The 16,901-nt window shown below is 30.8% G+C and overlaps 1 protein-coding gene across 1 annotated transcript; it reads right to left on the bottom strand.

Moving 5' to 3' along the window:
- Positions 1-11,381: 11,381 nt before the first annotated feature.
- On the bottom strand, positions 11,382-13,570 carry LOC114279937 (zinc finger BED domain-containing protein RICESLEEPER 1-like). The gene is made up of 3 exons (XM_082867005.1): positions 11,697-13,570; positions 11,519-11,587; positions 11,382-11,430 (listed from the first exon to the last, which is right to left on the bottom strand). Exons 1-3 carry the CDS (start codon positions 13,568-13,570, stop codon positions 11,382-11,384), a joined length of 1,992 nt encoding a protein of 663 aa, XP_082723131.1.
- Between the last annotated feature and the right edge of the window lie 3,331 nt (positions 13,571-16,901).

Below are 16,901 nucleotides of genomic sequence, written 5' to 3'. Positions count from 1 at the left end.
TGCGAAGGGCAGACAACGACAACGAGTTGGTTACTGAAGATAGAAATAGCAAAGGAGAGGATGGGCGAAGCTGGAGTGGTTGGGTTGGGAGGGTGAGTTACGGAGAGAGCAGTTAGAATTAAAGTGGGGATTCAAAGAGAAAATGGAGGGGATTCATTTAGTTAGGTGAGGTTTCAAAGAAGTAGGGAGTCCGAAGAAAATAAGTAGGTCTTAATAGCAGCCCTATTTCATTATTGTATAGAAAAATAATTATGAATTTTATTTTTTCAGTTAATTCTTTTAAATAAAAAATTATGACAATGAGGTATTTGTAATTTTTCAAATCATAAGAGATAATCTGTATTTTAATCAAATCTAAAAGGGTATATTTATAATTTATCCAAAATATAATATAAAAGCATGTTTTGCCTTTTTCACTTTTGTTTACTAACCTCTCTTTTCTTTCTCCCTCTCCTACCATCTACAGCTAGCGACCACGCCTCCATCATCATTCTTAATTGACTACATCCCTTTCCCACCATTCTAGCCACCGCTTGCCCCCCTCTTCCACTATCCCTCTCCTACTATTCCGAGCCTTCTTCCAACCTTTATTGCCGACCTCATTCCAACTCTCTCGTAATCCCCTCCACTTATTTCCAACCCTTCCACCCCCCTTAGGCCTTTAAAATTTTTACATTTAGTTGGAGAATTAACTATTTTAATTGATTTTTTATATTTTTTTATGAAAAAAAAGTTATAAAAAAATAATGTAATAGTTTATAGTGATTGTTAAATTAAAATAATATATTTTTAAATGTGGTCTTAATTTTTTTTATTTTTTTTTAACTTCAAACCATGTACATATTTTTCAACTGGATGGTACAATACCTAGAACAGAGGAGGGACAGCCCTACAAGACCTAAAACAGAGGAGGGACAGCCCTAGCTTACCTCTCATATTTCATATCCCACATTCGTAGGAGAGGTTGCAAGACAAAATATGGCTTCCCAAAATCAAAGAGAATTAAATACAGCAATTTGACCAATTGAGTCATGTGATTGGTCAAACGTCAACTATAGAATGAAGTTGGCGTGGAAAGATATGTCTGTGAGGAGAAATTTTTGAATGTTAATAGGATGTCACCTAATATTATTTTTTATTAATTATAAATATATATATATATTTTTAAAATATTTAATATAGATTTTGCTATCAAATTCAATTATGATAATAAAAAATATCACTTAACATCTACTCCCTTTGTGAATCCGGATCACCCGTCGCCTTCCCCTGTCGCCCTTTCCTGTCGCCCCCAAAACGACGTCGTTTTGGGGGCAATTTTCAGAAAAAAAAAAAACGCAGAGAAGAGGAAGGAGAGGAAGAGGGAGAGGGAGAGGGAGAGGGAGAGGGAGGGAGGAGGAGCCGCCGTCATCGTCCTCCAGCTCGCCGTCCTCGTCCCTCGCCGCCGTCGCAGCCGCCGTCGCTGTCATCACAGCAGCTCCACCTCGTCGCAGCCGCCGTCGCTGCCATCGCTGCCGTCGCTGCCTCCACCTCCGACCCGCCTCCACCTCCTCCTCCTCCTCCTCCTCCTCCTCTGTATTTATGGCCCCCTCCAGTCCGGCCATTCCCCTCCTCCTCCTCCTCCTCCCTCCTCCCTCCCTCTTCCTCTCCTTCCTCCCTCTTCTGCGTTTTTTTTTTTCTGAAAATTCGCCCCCAAAACGACGTCGTTTTGGGGGCGACAGGAAAGGGCGACAGGGTAGTGCTACCGACGATCCGTTCCTCTCCATTTGTACCCAAAAATTACTCTTTTGTGAGAGCAATTATTGAATGATTATTGCAATCATGGAGTTTTTTAGATAAGAAGGCAAAACAGACCTTCCAACTACCCCTCTCTCTCTCTCTCTCTCACTCTATATATATATATATATATATTCTAATTAAGACAAAATAAAATGAAAAAGAAAAATCAATTATTTATACTTATGTTATAGGTATCTCAACAAAAACAAAAAAAAAAAAAAATGGAATTCTTACAAATATTTATAATCTGTCATCCGCATATTTTTAATCTAGCCAGAGAAATAAGGAAAATTAAATTTTATTTGGTTTGAGTTTTTAAAAATAACTTTTCCAAAATTTTAATTTCTAGTTTTGTATAATTCAATTTTACCTGACTTTATGAGGGTCAAGAATTCTTTGTGTTATTCTAACTCAAAACACTCTCAATTATTGAATCATGTAAAAAATTTAAAATATAAAAATCTCAAAATATAATTTAAAAAATAGTGAACTTTTTAAGATCCAAAATAAAAAATAAAAATAAAAATAATAATTTAAAGGGAATTCGTACCTGTCAAGAACTCTAATAATAAAAATATTATTTTGTCAGTAGGCCTACCCTAATAAAAGTGGCATTTTGTCATTGAAACATAAATCAACCTATAGTGTCCCAGGATCAAACAATTATTGCATAGTCAAGTGGAAGTATTAAAGTAGGGCTTGAATTATTTTGCTTTCTATTGATCTTACAATAATATTTTTTCTCGTGTGAATGGTATTTTTTTAAAATAAAAAACGACAACTAGAGAATTATTATGGATTTTAAATCTTAATAGGTTTAAAAAAAAAAAAAAACTCTCAATTTTATTCTCTTCCGTTATCTACTCTCTTTGCTTTTTGACCATCATTATACATTGCCATTATTATTGAGTAACCACTAATTCTTGTTTCTACTAACACGGTGTTTGATTGAGATATTTGAAAAGGAAAAGGAAAAAAGTAATTAAAATGTTAATAAAATATATTTATATTTCATTTAATTTTATATATTTTTTTCTCTAAATTCTTTTCCAAATCTACCAACTAAACCCAGCATAAAAGATCCACCATCACTACCCTCCCACAACCTCCAACATCCAAAGCCCTACACGGAGCTCAATCTCCCCTTCTATGTAGAAAGCTCTCATCTTCTTCTCTCATGGAAGAAGCCAACGATGAGTTTAGAAATTTGGACATCACTGATTCAATTAAACAACCATCTCCAACGGTTCATCTATTGATCGATTGCGATGATTCAATTAGTATTAGGTTCCAATTTGTTGATGAATTTGCAAGTAATGTTTTTGATCAATTTATATTTATTTAATTTTAAATTTCATCCCAAAATTATGTCATTTTAGAATGTTCAGTTTACAAATTAATCTGAACCCTTAGATTATGTCCTAGCTAATGCGTCATGTTATGAGAGAAAACATTGCAAAATAATTGCACAATGGATAATTCAAGTCCATTGTGATGAAAAGTATAATATATAATCATATTTGTTACACCGTTTTCTGACTATGAGACATGGGGAGTGGTTTCATATGTATTTATAAATGTAAATTTTATTATTTTACTTTAGAAATAAAAAAAATGAGATAAGAAATAAAATTATGTACAATATTAATTGTTCTATATATTTTTTTTACTGTGATTGATCAAATCATATTTAGTCTTCGTTTGGAAAGAATTAAAATAGCCTGATTTTTTAGTTATTTTTTATTATTTTAACTTGGCTTTTTCAGTTTCGTTTGGTTTTTATTTTTGACTTTTTAGACTTTGTAAGAGAAAAAGTATAATAATTATGATTTGAACGTGACATTTTATCTTATTGACTTATATAACTAATTTTACTTTTGTACTTTTTTAACCAAAAAATCAAACCCAAACATAGCTTTATTTTACTATTTATGGGATGACATTAAAGATAAACATATGTAGTAGTTGGTTGAAGCCCAATAATTTTCCAAAAAGCAATCAATGAATAGAAGCAATAAGAGAGTATGTCATTCTTGATCAATCATTTTGATTGGTGTATTTTGGGTCCCACCAAGAATCTTCTTTCTCATCACTCTCTTTGCAAGGGACTGGTTCTCTATCTCCATGCTGTTGTCCAGGGACTTCGATGGTGAGTTCACAACCAATTCCTTTGTTCCCTTATGAATTTGACTTTGAAAATCTCCAAAGTACTTTAATCAATCTCTCTTATGTTAGACTTTCTGGTGTGTCTCTCTCTTTAATTATTTAATTATTTTAATTTTATTTCACATTTTGAGTTTGAGTCCCTAGAGTTTTGTTTAATTATTAATTTTAAAATCTCCAAATTATTTCCAGGGTACGCAAATTGACTTGAATATCTGATTATTAAAAAAAAAATTTAAAAGATCAATTGATAAAAGAAAGATTAAAAAAAAAGAAAAAGAAATTACTACCAATTAACCAACCATAGTTTTTATGTAGGAAAATATTTGAGGGTCATAATTTTTATGGTTACAATGGCTCAAAACTGTCAAAATGACGTCGTTTTGACATGTTTTGTACTCAAAATAACGTCATTTTAACAATTTTTAGTCATTGTGACCCTCTAATATTGTTGTTTTTAAATGTAGGAGGACCCAGCAAATTAATCATGAAATATGAGCATGCATGGTTCTATTGCTACCACTAAAAAAGGTAACTCACCTAATCACCAAATCTTTTGGCTTTGTCTTCACAGATATATATATATATATATATAATAAGCATTTTTTTTCAACGGCTTGTCATTTCTTTTTTTATTTTAGCCTTAGCTTATTTTAAAATTATTATTTTGCCCTTTAGTTGGTGGGCCAAACAATTTAAGTGGTGGCATTTTGGAAATTATGTTTGACATTTTGGTTGTTTTGGTTGGGAAGGTTTATTTTGAGTTGCCTATTTTGCCTTTAACTTGTTTGGGAAATTCTTATTTTACTCTTTTATTTTGTATAATTTATTAATGGTATAACAATTTTGAATGAAAGTTTTCTAAAAAATATGCAAATATTTTGGTCAATTATAAAATATAAATCTTTTATTTTTTTAACAAATTACAAATATACCTATATTGTTTGTTTAAAATATGAATTAATCCTATAATAATACAAATTACAACTATCATTTGTTATAAATTTTTATTTAACCTAATAATCAGAAGGAAAAAAATAATCACTCTCCTACGCCATAATAAATTATCAAAATTAATATATAAGAAAGCTCTTTCTTGCTTGCTGATGGCTTGTCATGTTTTTTCCTATTTTGCCGTTGTATTTTGCATAATTTATTAATGGTCACCCATTTGTTGAGAAGAGGGTTTTTAGTACTTCCGTAAATATTTTTGGTTAATTATACAATAAGTTTTCTCATAATTACGTTAGTATTCTTGGTCAATTATAAAATAGATTTTTTCATAATTACGCAAACATTCTTGATCAATTATAAAATATAAAAATTTTATTTTTAAACAAATTAAAATTGCACCCATAAAGTTTGTTTAAAATATGAATCAGTTCTATAATACTAAAATTTATAACAATACTAAAAATTATAACTATCGTTTGTTATAAATTTTAATTTAACACAATACTCAAAGGAAAAAAAATTATGTAATAATAAATTATCAAAATTGTTTATTGAAAAATATTTCTCATATCACTAAAAATTATTAATTGATTTAATGATTTATTTATTAATAAAATGATTAACTGAAAAATATTTTCATATCATTAAAAGTTGTTCATTTACTTACGATTTACTTATTAATAAAATTGATCATTTGTTATGTGAGTTTGATTTATGTATTAATAAAATTAGTTATTTGTATATATATGTATTTTCTTTTACTTCATTATTAGTTTAGTGATTTATCTTAGTAGTATTTTTTAGATGGAAGAATTATCTTAGTATTTGTTTTATATTTATCTATTGAGAAAAGTTATACACCATAATTTTTTTTTTAAATTCAGAATAAATGTTAAAAACTCATAAATTCATCCAAAATTATGTGGTAATAGAATTGAAGTCGACATCATTAGGTGTATAACAAATTAAAAAATGATACATATCATATCACATAATTTTATTATATATCTAATGATTTATTCTATTCAATTTCATAAAATAATATATTAATTTTTAAAAAATTATTAAAATATAAAATTTAAACATATTATAATAATAGCTCGCATGTGTTCGCATTTGGTATAAATAAGTTGTCTTACATATTTTTTGGTTAGATTTTCTTTTTATTTTTTTAATTTTTTACAGTTAGTCAAAAAAATTATTAAAAAAAAAAGCTCTTGAATGTCAACATCACACTCTTATGCCCAGTCAACCTCTTGATCTTTCTATGCTCATTGTGAATACCAGGTTTTAGATAGATTAGAAATAAAAGCGGAGTTAATATTTTTTTATGGCAAAGACAAATAACAAAATAAAACAAAACTATGCATCAAAAAAATTTCAATTTTGGTTGGAGGAAAATTTTCAAAATTTTGGTTGACCAAAATTGAAAATAAAATTTTAAAAAGCTAACGGGAGCAAAGCACCCCACTTTTCCTCTAATCGATATGTCATTTTTAGAGATCAAAATATATCTTTCACATAGTTCTCTAAATTAAAGATTTAAAGGTTTCGCTAACCATCGTCATATAGGTTGGTTAAAGTTTAAATAATACTAAAAACATTAAAATTCTAATACACATTTTATATATTATATATATACAAACTTTAATTATTGTTTATTAAGAAAGGATGAGAGTTGGTTTGCTTTGAGAAAGGATGAATGAATCTGCCAATGTTATCTTTTCTCTTTCTTATTATATTAAAAAGAAAAAAAAAAAAATCAATGTTTATTGGGCGATGCTTGTCACTTTCTTATATATAAATTTTAACATACAAAAGAAATAGTTAGCAAGACTGCAAACTTTGGCATCATAAGTGATATTTACAAAAAATAATAACCAATAAGTGATAAATCTTATAAATATTAATAATTATAATTATAATTTTTTTCATGAATTGATAATTATTTTCTTAAACCATGACTGAATTGTAATTTTTCCTATAAATAATATGTGAAAGAAATCTTAAAAACAATTTTAAATAATGTTGTTAGTATTAAAAAATATATAAAAATAATTTAGGATATGCAAAATTTATATTAAAATTATAAATATTTTAATGTTATATATTTTTTATTGACAACTCTTAAATTATTATTAATAGAACTGATATCTGAAATATAAATTTAATAAAAATTATGATTGACGTCAAATTAAACAAATTATAAAATCAACAATGATTCATCCCACTAAAAACACCACCACTAATAGCACTAATGCATTAAAAAAGTATAAAAAAAAAAATACAACTCCAAGACCAAAACATCACATCATTAATGACGGAACCCACTGTCACCTAATTAGTGGAAGCACTAATTAGTGCTCCCAAGCATTTTTCTTATAAAATTGTGTGTTGGACATGACTACAATATGTGAAACTATTGCTATGGATTGTCCAAATCCAAAGACCGAGAAACAGTGAATGTTTCTTGATTTTTGATATCTAAACCTAGCTAGCTTGAAAGAGGACAATTAAGCATGACTCATTTGATGGGTCATTGAAAGGACAATTGGCTGGACTGTAAGAGAGATTGACGAGGACAATGAATAATGACCATTCGATCACAATCGATCATAGCAAATTCATATTAAAATATTGAAAAATGTCATAAATATGAGATGTGAGAGTTAAGATAATGAAAGTTACATGAGTTTAGATTATGTTTAAATCAAGCAATATTGTTGATGCAATGTGTCAAAATGTTAGTATCACTTACTATTGTTAAAAGGGTATTTTTGTCTTTCAATATTTCTTGACACCAACATTTTATTGTTTAGTGATCAATATTTTGGTAAATGAGATTTATCATTTTGTTAAATCAATCATGTGTTATTGAAATTGAGTTTAAAACATATAGGTTACATGATTTGATGGCCAAAGTACAAAGGGATTATTGAGGCGAAGATTGTTTTGTCTCAATTTTTAAAGATTAGGAATACATCTATAAATAATTAACTTATTCACTTTATCAAGCGAATTAATAGATTAAGATTGACATCAGATCAATCATGCTAGGCTCACAAGTGAGGAACATTACCCTAACCATCATCTCTCCCTATCTTATCTTTGTTGGCCTTATGCTTCACCCACGATGATCTACATCTCCAACTAATCGTCAACAATATCTGCGCACTATAACAAAATTAACTTTTTATAGCATGCAATAAATGCTATTATAAGTCAATTATAGCATTTGTTGAAATGTTATGTTAGTCCATATAGGGCTGCACACGGGTCGGTTCGAATCGGGTTAACCTATTAATTGGTAGCCGACCGAACACATTCGGATTGAAAGAATTAATATCCAATTTCGACCGGGTGATGGTTCGAAACCGTCCGTTCATAGGAATCGGATTGACGGTCGGATTCGGTCGGTTTCACGGGTTGGGCTGTATCAATAAAAATTTTTGGGTCAAACCATAACTGGGCCAAACTATTAGCAATTTTATTATGAAAATAGACATTTTTCATGATTTTTAATTTATTACCAAGTTAAAATATTAATAATTTTAAAAATAGACAACTTTACAATGAAAAGTATAAAATAAATCTGTTGATGAATAAAAAAATATGAATAAAAACAGTAGTTTCGACTTTAAAGAATTATTTGTTAACCAAACAAACAATAAATTCCATACAATAATATGAATAAAAAATAATTAACTAAGAAATTTCATACACCACTTACTACCTGTTGTGAACCCAATTATATCAAGAAGAATAGTAGTTTCAAACCTTTTACAAACAAACAAATAAACAAACAAAAAAATTACAAACTTCTAAGTTCCAATTAACAAACAAAATAAATAATTCAAGATCAACTATCAACTTTTCTGATTGGCAACATCATGAAGATAACCTATCAACTAATGATGTTCATAGCCAAAAAAATATATATATACAAACTTTAATTATTGTTTATTAAGAAAGGATGAATGAATCTGTCAATGTTATCTTTTCTCTTTCTTATTATATTGAAAAGAAAAGAAAAAAAAAAAATCAATGTTTATTGGGCGATGCTTGTCACTTTCTTATATATAACTTTGGCATCACGAGTGATATTTACAGAAAATAATTACCAGTAAGTGATAAATCTAATAAATATTAATAATTATAATTATAATTTTTTTCATGAATTGATAATTATTTTCTTAAACCATGACTGAATTGTAATTTTTCCTATAAATAATATGTGAAAGAAATCTTAAAAACAATTTTAAATAATGTTGTTAGTATTAAAAAATATATAAAAATAATTTAGTATATGCAAAATTTATATTAAAATTATAAATATTTTAATGTTATATATTTTTTATTGACAACTCTTAAATTATTATTAATAGAACTGATATCTGAAATATAAATTTAATAAAAATTATGATTGATGTCAAATTAAACAAATTATAAAATTGTGTGTTGGACATGACTACAAAATGTGAAACTATTGCTATGGATTGTCCAAATCCAAAGACCGAGAAACAGTGAATGTTTCTTGATTTTTGATATCTAAACCTAGCTAGCGTGAAAGAGGACAATTAAGCATGACTCATTTGATGGGTCATTAAAAGGACAATTGGCTGGACTGTAAGAGAGATTGACGAGGACAATGAATAATGACCATTCGATCACAATCGATCATAGCAAATTCATATTAAAATATTGAAAAATGTCATAAATATGAGATGTGAGAGTTAAGATAATGAAAGTTACATGAGTTTAGATTATGTTTAAATCAAGCAATATTGTTGATGCAATGTGTCAAAATGTTAGTATCACTTACTATTGTTAAAAGGGTATTTTTGTCTTTCAATATTTCTTGACACCAACATTTTATTGTTTAGTAATCAATATTTTGGTAAATGAGATTTATCATTTTGTTAAATCAATCATGTGTTGTTGAAATTGAGTTTAAAACATGAAAAATGTTTGGGAGCACTAATTAGTGCTCCCACTAATTAGGTGGCAATGGGTCCCGCCATTAATGATGTGATGTTTTGGTCTTGAAGTTGTGTGTTTTTTTTTTTTTTTTTTTTTTACTTTTTTAATACATTAGTGATATTAGTGGTGATGTTTTTAGTTGGATGAATCATTGTTGTTAAAACATATAGGTTACATAATTTGATGGCCAAAGTACAAAGAGATTATTGAGGTGAAGATTGTTTTGTCTCAATTTTTAAAGATTAGGAATACATCTATAAATAATTAACTTATTCACTTTATCAAACAAATTAATAGATTAAGATTGACATCAGATCAATCGTGCTAGGCTCACAAGTGAGGAACATTACCCTAACCATCATCTCTCCCTATCTTATCTTTGTTGGCCTTATGCTTCACCCACGATGATCTACATCTCTAACTAATCGTCAACAATATCTGCGCAGTATAACAAAATTAACTTTTTATAGCATGCAATAAATGCTATTATAAGTAAATTATAGCATTTGTTGAAATGTTATGTTAGTCCATATAGGACTGCACACGGGTCGGTTCGGATCGGGTTAACCTATTAACCGGTAGCCGACCGAACACATTCGGATTGAAAGAATTAATATCCGATTTCGACCGGGTGATGATTCGAAACCGTCCGTTCATAGGAATCGGATTGACGGCCGGATTCGGTCGGTTTCACGGGTTGGGCTGTATCAATAAAATTTTTTAGGCCAAACCATAACTGGGCCAAACCATTAGCAATTTTATTATGAAAATAGACATTTTTCATGAATTTTAATTTATTACCAAGTTAAAATATTAGTAATTTTAAAAATAGACAACTTTACAATTAAAAGTATAATTAGCAAAAAATATTAAATTTATAATTTTATAATTCTAAAATCAATTCCACCAATTCAATAAATAAATCTGTTGATGAATAAAAAAATATGAATAAAAACAGTAGTTTCGACCTTAAAGAATTATTTGTTAACCAAACAAACAATAAATTCCACATAATAGTATGAATAAAAAATAATTAACTAAGAAATTTCATATACCACTTACTATCTGTTTTGAACCCAATTATGTCAAGAAGAATAGTAGTTTCAAACTTTTTACAAACAAACAAATAAACAAACAAAAAAATTACAAACTTCTAAGTTCCAATTAACAAACAAAATAAGCAATTCAAGATCAACTATCAACTTTTCTGATTGGCAACATCATCAAGATAACCTATCAACTAATGATGTTTATAGCCAAAAAAAATATATAACTATACTTAGCAACTGTCAAAATATTCCCTACTTCCATACTTGTCACTCCAGTTGGTAGCCAAAAAGCTTCAAAAAAATAACCAACCAGAAGTTCGTAATTTTGTTTAATGATTACATTCATCCAACTATAGAACTGAAGCAATATTAATACAAAACTTAGTAGAATATGAGCAGCTTGGATAGGAAGGGTGGACAAAAAATACACAAAAATAACCATCAGCAAACGGTCTGCTAAAGCAAAAAGGTATTATCAACAGTATTATCAACAGATATCAACCACCTGCAAGGAAAAACAATTTGATAAATAAGTAAACATAAATAAAAGGAAACAACATAGTATAAAATTAAAAAAGACTTTAGTTTATTACCAAGCTATGCTCCATTGCCATGCTAAACAGTTATGGGACTTGAACTTAAGTTTGAAGATGAACTTGATTCTTGAAAAATCACAAAATAAAACAAGTCAATAATAAAAATAGATGATTAAATCAAAAGATAAACAAAATTAACAAATCAATTTTATACCCAAAATTACCTGAGGCATACTGCTCAAATTCTAAAACATCATCCATTGCCTTGCGAAGAGAGATTAGCACAGCGCGTTGAAGCCAATTCTGAGTACAAACAAGTACCTCAACCATCATAGGAGAAAGAGAACTTCGAAAAGGATCAAGAATGCGTCCACCGGTACTAAATGCAGACTCCGAAGCCACTGTTGAAATCGGCATTGCCAATACATCACGAGCTACTTGGGACAACACTCGATACTTAAAAGAATTAGCTTTCCACCACCCCAAAATTTCAAAATTTTCATCTCTCACTCCTTCACAACAATCAGCCAAATACTTGTCCACATCGGACTTGCACATAACAGAAAATTCAGCATCCAAATAGGTATTAAATTGAGATTCAATCAACAAATGAGGATCATCACAATCATCATCAATCACCATCCTAGATGGTTCATTTGTGTCAAGTACTCCCACAAAATTTGAATCATTTGCAAGGTAATGGTCATACAAACGAGTCAAACAATCTTTCACTTGACCAGTCATTGTATTGACTACACTTTCACCAAACAATTGGGAAAAGCAAAACTGGACATACCTCAATTTTTTTCGTGGATCAAGCACCACAGCAACATACATCAACAGATTTATTTTATCTCCATTACCCCAATATTTGTCAAATTTTGCTTTCATTCCTTTTGCCATTAAACCCAGCAATTCATCTTCCCTCCCATCTTTTTTACTTAATCGCTCAATTTTTGTTAGAATAACAAACATCTCATCAAAAAAACAATTAGAAGTCACATAAAGGGAGCCCGAAAACCTTTTAGTAGCATTGTAGAAAAGCCTTAAGAATTTTAAAAATAGTCTACAATTGTCCCAGTCACCCTCTGTTGGAGCACCCCATGAATTCTTCTTTTTACCACTTCCATCCTCCCCATCGCCCTCTAAAAAGTAAGATCGATAATTTGAGTCCTCCTCCTCTAAACGCTCAAATACTTTCTCAAATTTTTCAGCACTCTCCAACATCAAATAAGTTGAATTCCACCTAGTAGGTACATCAAGACATAACAAAAACTTGGACTCAATTTGACACATCTCCACACACTTCTTAAAAGATTCATGCCTATTTGGAGACGACCTCACATATCTCACAGCATCACGCACACAACAAATTGAAGTATCCAACTCTTTCAAGCCCTCACCAACAATGAGATTCAAAATATGCGCACAACAATGCATACGTACGAACTCATGACCCAAAATAGTGCCTTTCCAATCTTTTGTTTTTCTTTTCAAGAATTTTATGGCTGTGTTGTTAGAACTTGCATTATCAACAGTTAAAGTAAAAACACTACAAAGGTTCCATTCAAGTAAACACAACTCAATCCTCTTACCAACAATTTCACCTTTATGATCCTCAACTTGACAGAAATTTAAAGTCCTTTTTTGCAATTTCCAATCATCATCAATAAAATGAGCCGTAAGACACATGTAATTAAGATTTTGTATGGATGTCCATGTATCAGTTCTAAGACAAACTCTACGACCCTTCAAAAAATTTCTTAACTTAGTCCTCTCAGTGTTAAAAATTGCAACTACATCTTTAGCAACAGTGGTACGAGATGGAATCATGGTAAACTTTGGTTGTAAAGCATTGCAAAACCTACGAAAACCAACCCCTTCAACAAATCTAAAAGGCAATTCATCAAGAATGATCATTTCAGCTAGACCTTTCCTAGCACCTTCCACTGTAAAAGAAGTTGCCACTAGACCGACACCATCTCCATCTTTTTTGTTTTGAAAAGACAATGTATGCTGACTCTTTTCTTGTTCTCTATAAGGATACTTTAAACAACTAGCCACATGACTCAATAAATCACTAGTCCCATGAGACTTTGACTCAGCCATGTATTCTTTTTGACAATACTTACATACAGCCTGTGTTTTCCCATCTTCCTCATTTTTAATTTTATCAAAATGATCCCATGCTCTTGATGGTTTCCTACCACTACCTTTTCCCCGTGCCTTACCCTTCTCATTAGGTGGTAATGGAGGCTAATCAGAAAGAAGAGGTCCAGTGGTATTACCTTCAATAGGTTGGGCACTACCAGCGGCTGTTTCAGTAGGTTGGGCACTAATTGTGACTGTTTCATTAGGTTGGGCACCAATAGTGGTTGTTTCAGTAGGAGAATGATCCTTTATCTAGACACAAAATACAACAATAAATATATTACATAATATACATAAACAAATCAAACATGCTAATAAATTCCAATTTTGTAAACAGTTAGTTAACAAACTATTTTCTAAAAAATGATCCATACAAAAACAAAGAGCATTATGCATTCTTTTTTTTTTTTTTTTTTTGAACATAAGAGCATTATGCATTCTAATATGGTACCATTATTATAGGATCCAAAAATATAAATAAAAGCATGCTTACTTAATGAAAAAAAAAACAAAAATAAAAAGCTTGCAATTTTTAAAATAATAGCAAACAAACAGATATTAAAAAATAAAAAAAATAAAAAAACATACACTTTAACTTTAAGCTTGTAATTTAAAAAAAAAAAAAGAAAAAAAAGAAAAGAAAGAACATACACTTCATTCTTACTGAGTATATTTAAGCATTCATTTTTTATTTTTATTTTTCGTTTTTCCATTTTAGCTTCTTTTAAGAAAAATAAGTTACTTAAAAATCTTTTTTACATGTAGGGATTTTGTTAACTTGAAACAAACTAAATAAAATGACAAAATAAATCTAAGGTTTTTGGTGATCAGAAAAAAAATAAAATAAAATAAAATAAAAAATACTGGAACAAATATATTTGGAGCATTCAAAAACATGAATGATCCATTATCTAGAGCATAATATACATCAACTAATCAAACATGATAATAAATTTCCATTTTCAAAACAGTTAATACAGTGATTTATTGAAAAACTAACAAACATTTTAAAGTACCAAAGAATAAAAAAACACACATGAGAGCATTCAGATTTTTTTTCATTTAGCTTCTTTGAAACAAAAACAATGACTTAAAACAAGGGTTTTTGTTAATAAATAAATAAAATCCATGTATGGATTATGTTAGTTAGTCTACAAAAAATTAAATATATATATATACATTAAATCTAGTGTTTTTGTTAAAACAAAATTTAAAAATACGAAATCCATGTTGGATTTCAGTTATTCAAGAAACAATTGACTATAAACACAATATCGATCAAGGGTTGCAATGAATCAAAAACAGTTTAAACAAATAAACTCATACCTAAGGCTTTGGTTAGTAAGAGAGCACCACCACCAGCATCTCTGATTTGAAGGATAGATAAAACACCTCAAAGAGTATCAAAGAGAGAGAGATTGGAAAGAGATGGAAGTTGAGAATGTGTGATCAAAGCTGTAAAAAGATATGTAATGAGGGAAGAGATTGGTTTACGTTGTAGAGAGAGAGAGTGAGAGAGTGAAATATGGGAAAGAGAGAAATATGGGGAAGAGGAGAGGAGAGGAGTTGATATGATATGATAGGTCTGTTGGACAACTCTTTTTGCTTTGAAAGTTGAAAATTGAAATACATCATCATCATAGAAAGCTTCCACGAGAAGCTTTGCATTTCTCCCAATAATAAAACAATTATACAAATATAAAAAAATGTGACAGCTGCATAAAAATTCGGTCGGGTCGGTTTCGACCGAAATAATTTACACAAAACCGTTGCCGACCGTGAAACCGCGAAATTCAACCAAACGAAACCGCAGCCGACCGGTTGAATATTCGAAACCGTCTGTTTTACTTCGGTTCGGTTCAGGCCGAGCGAGTGGGTCGGATTCCGGTTTTTCATGAACACCCCTAGTCCATATTATTAAAAATCTAATCATTTTTATAACATTCATAAAATGTTATAAATGAATGCTATGAAAAATGTATAATAGTATTCATGGAATGCTATGACATGATATGAAATTATTAAAAAAATATTGTCATAGTAGTTTGTGCATACTATGAAATATCATTTATAGAAATCTAATAATATTATCATATATCAAATTGTAATTGTGGGGATATATTTTCTGAGTACCAATACGTGGCAAGGTGATGCCGACGTGTCAGCCGAGGTCCGTGTCCTAGTCGTGGCGCCGAGGTGATCTCGGCAAGGCCGAGGTTATCTCCGAAGATATCGGAATCCGAGATAAGCGGATAAAGGACAAGAGTCTTAGAATAAAGAGGGAACTCAACCTAGATATGGACAAAAGTCCTAGATTGGGAGAAGACTTCAGTTTGGGTAAAGATAAGACTCTTTGAGAGTTTATCCTAATCTTACCGGGAGTCTAAGATTAGCAGTAATCCTGAGTCCATAGAAGTTAGGCTTCTATTGGGACTAGGTTTATGTTGGCTATAAAAGAAAGGCACCCCCATGGGTCTAAGGTATACTTTTGATACTCAAGCTCGTGAGTTTAGCACTTGATTTATCTTTGAGAGATATACTGACTTGATCGTCGAAGTGCCCCCGGGTAGACGAACCACCGCCGGAATCTTCTCTTTCTGTTGCAGGTCAGCCAGGTGCCATCTATTCTGCCGGTGCTCTCCAGCTGGTTACTAAGCAGGCAGTGTGGTCAGAAAATCACCCACACAATTTGGCGCCGTCTGTGGGAAAGAAAGAAGAATAGATGGCCAATGACGGACAGAAGGATCAGATTAGAGACAATGCTCTTGCTGGAGTGGAAGACCTATCGATCTCGACGTTGAAGGACGACCGCAACACAGAAACTCGTGACCAGAGTCACGGAGTGAAAGACGCCGGCCAGGAAGGTAACGCACCAAAGACAACAGATCGAAGCGGATACTACAACGAAGATGACCTCCAAGCATAGAAGGATAGATACCTGCGGAGGAACAAAGACCCTTCCAGAAGGGATGCAAAGACAGGGGGGCATGAGCGCTCCCAAAGAGATAACATTCAAGTATAGAAGAGCTCAACCTGAGTGGGCAAATCCCGGATCCCAGATCCCAGAAGACATGATCTCGGCCTAGATGAGTAGGTCCGAGAAAAGAAGAGCTCAACCTGAGTGAGCAGATCCAAGATTCTAGAAGATAAGATCTCGGGACCTGAGTCCGAGAAGAGAACAGCACAATGAGCAGATCTCAGATCCTAGAAGATAAAAAGGAAACACACAAGATCAGACTAAAGTTGGATAGAATTGAGAAGTATGCTAGGGCCGAGGAGGACATGTCGG

Source organism: Camellia sinensis, chromosome 1 (genome assembly GCF_055761805.1).
Source record: "Camellia sinensis isolate YWXY chromosome 1, ASM5576180v1, whole genome shotgun sequence".
In the NCBI taxonomy this organism is placed as follows: domain Eukaryota; kingdom Viridiplantae; phylum Streptophyta; class Magnoliopsida; order Ericales; family Theaceae; genus Camellia; species Camellia sinensis.
This window is presented reverse-complemented; position numbering and strand designations above follow the sequence as displayed.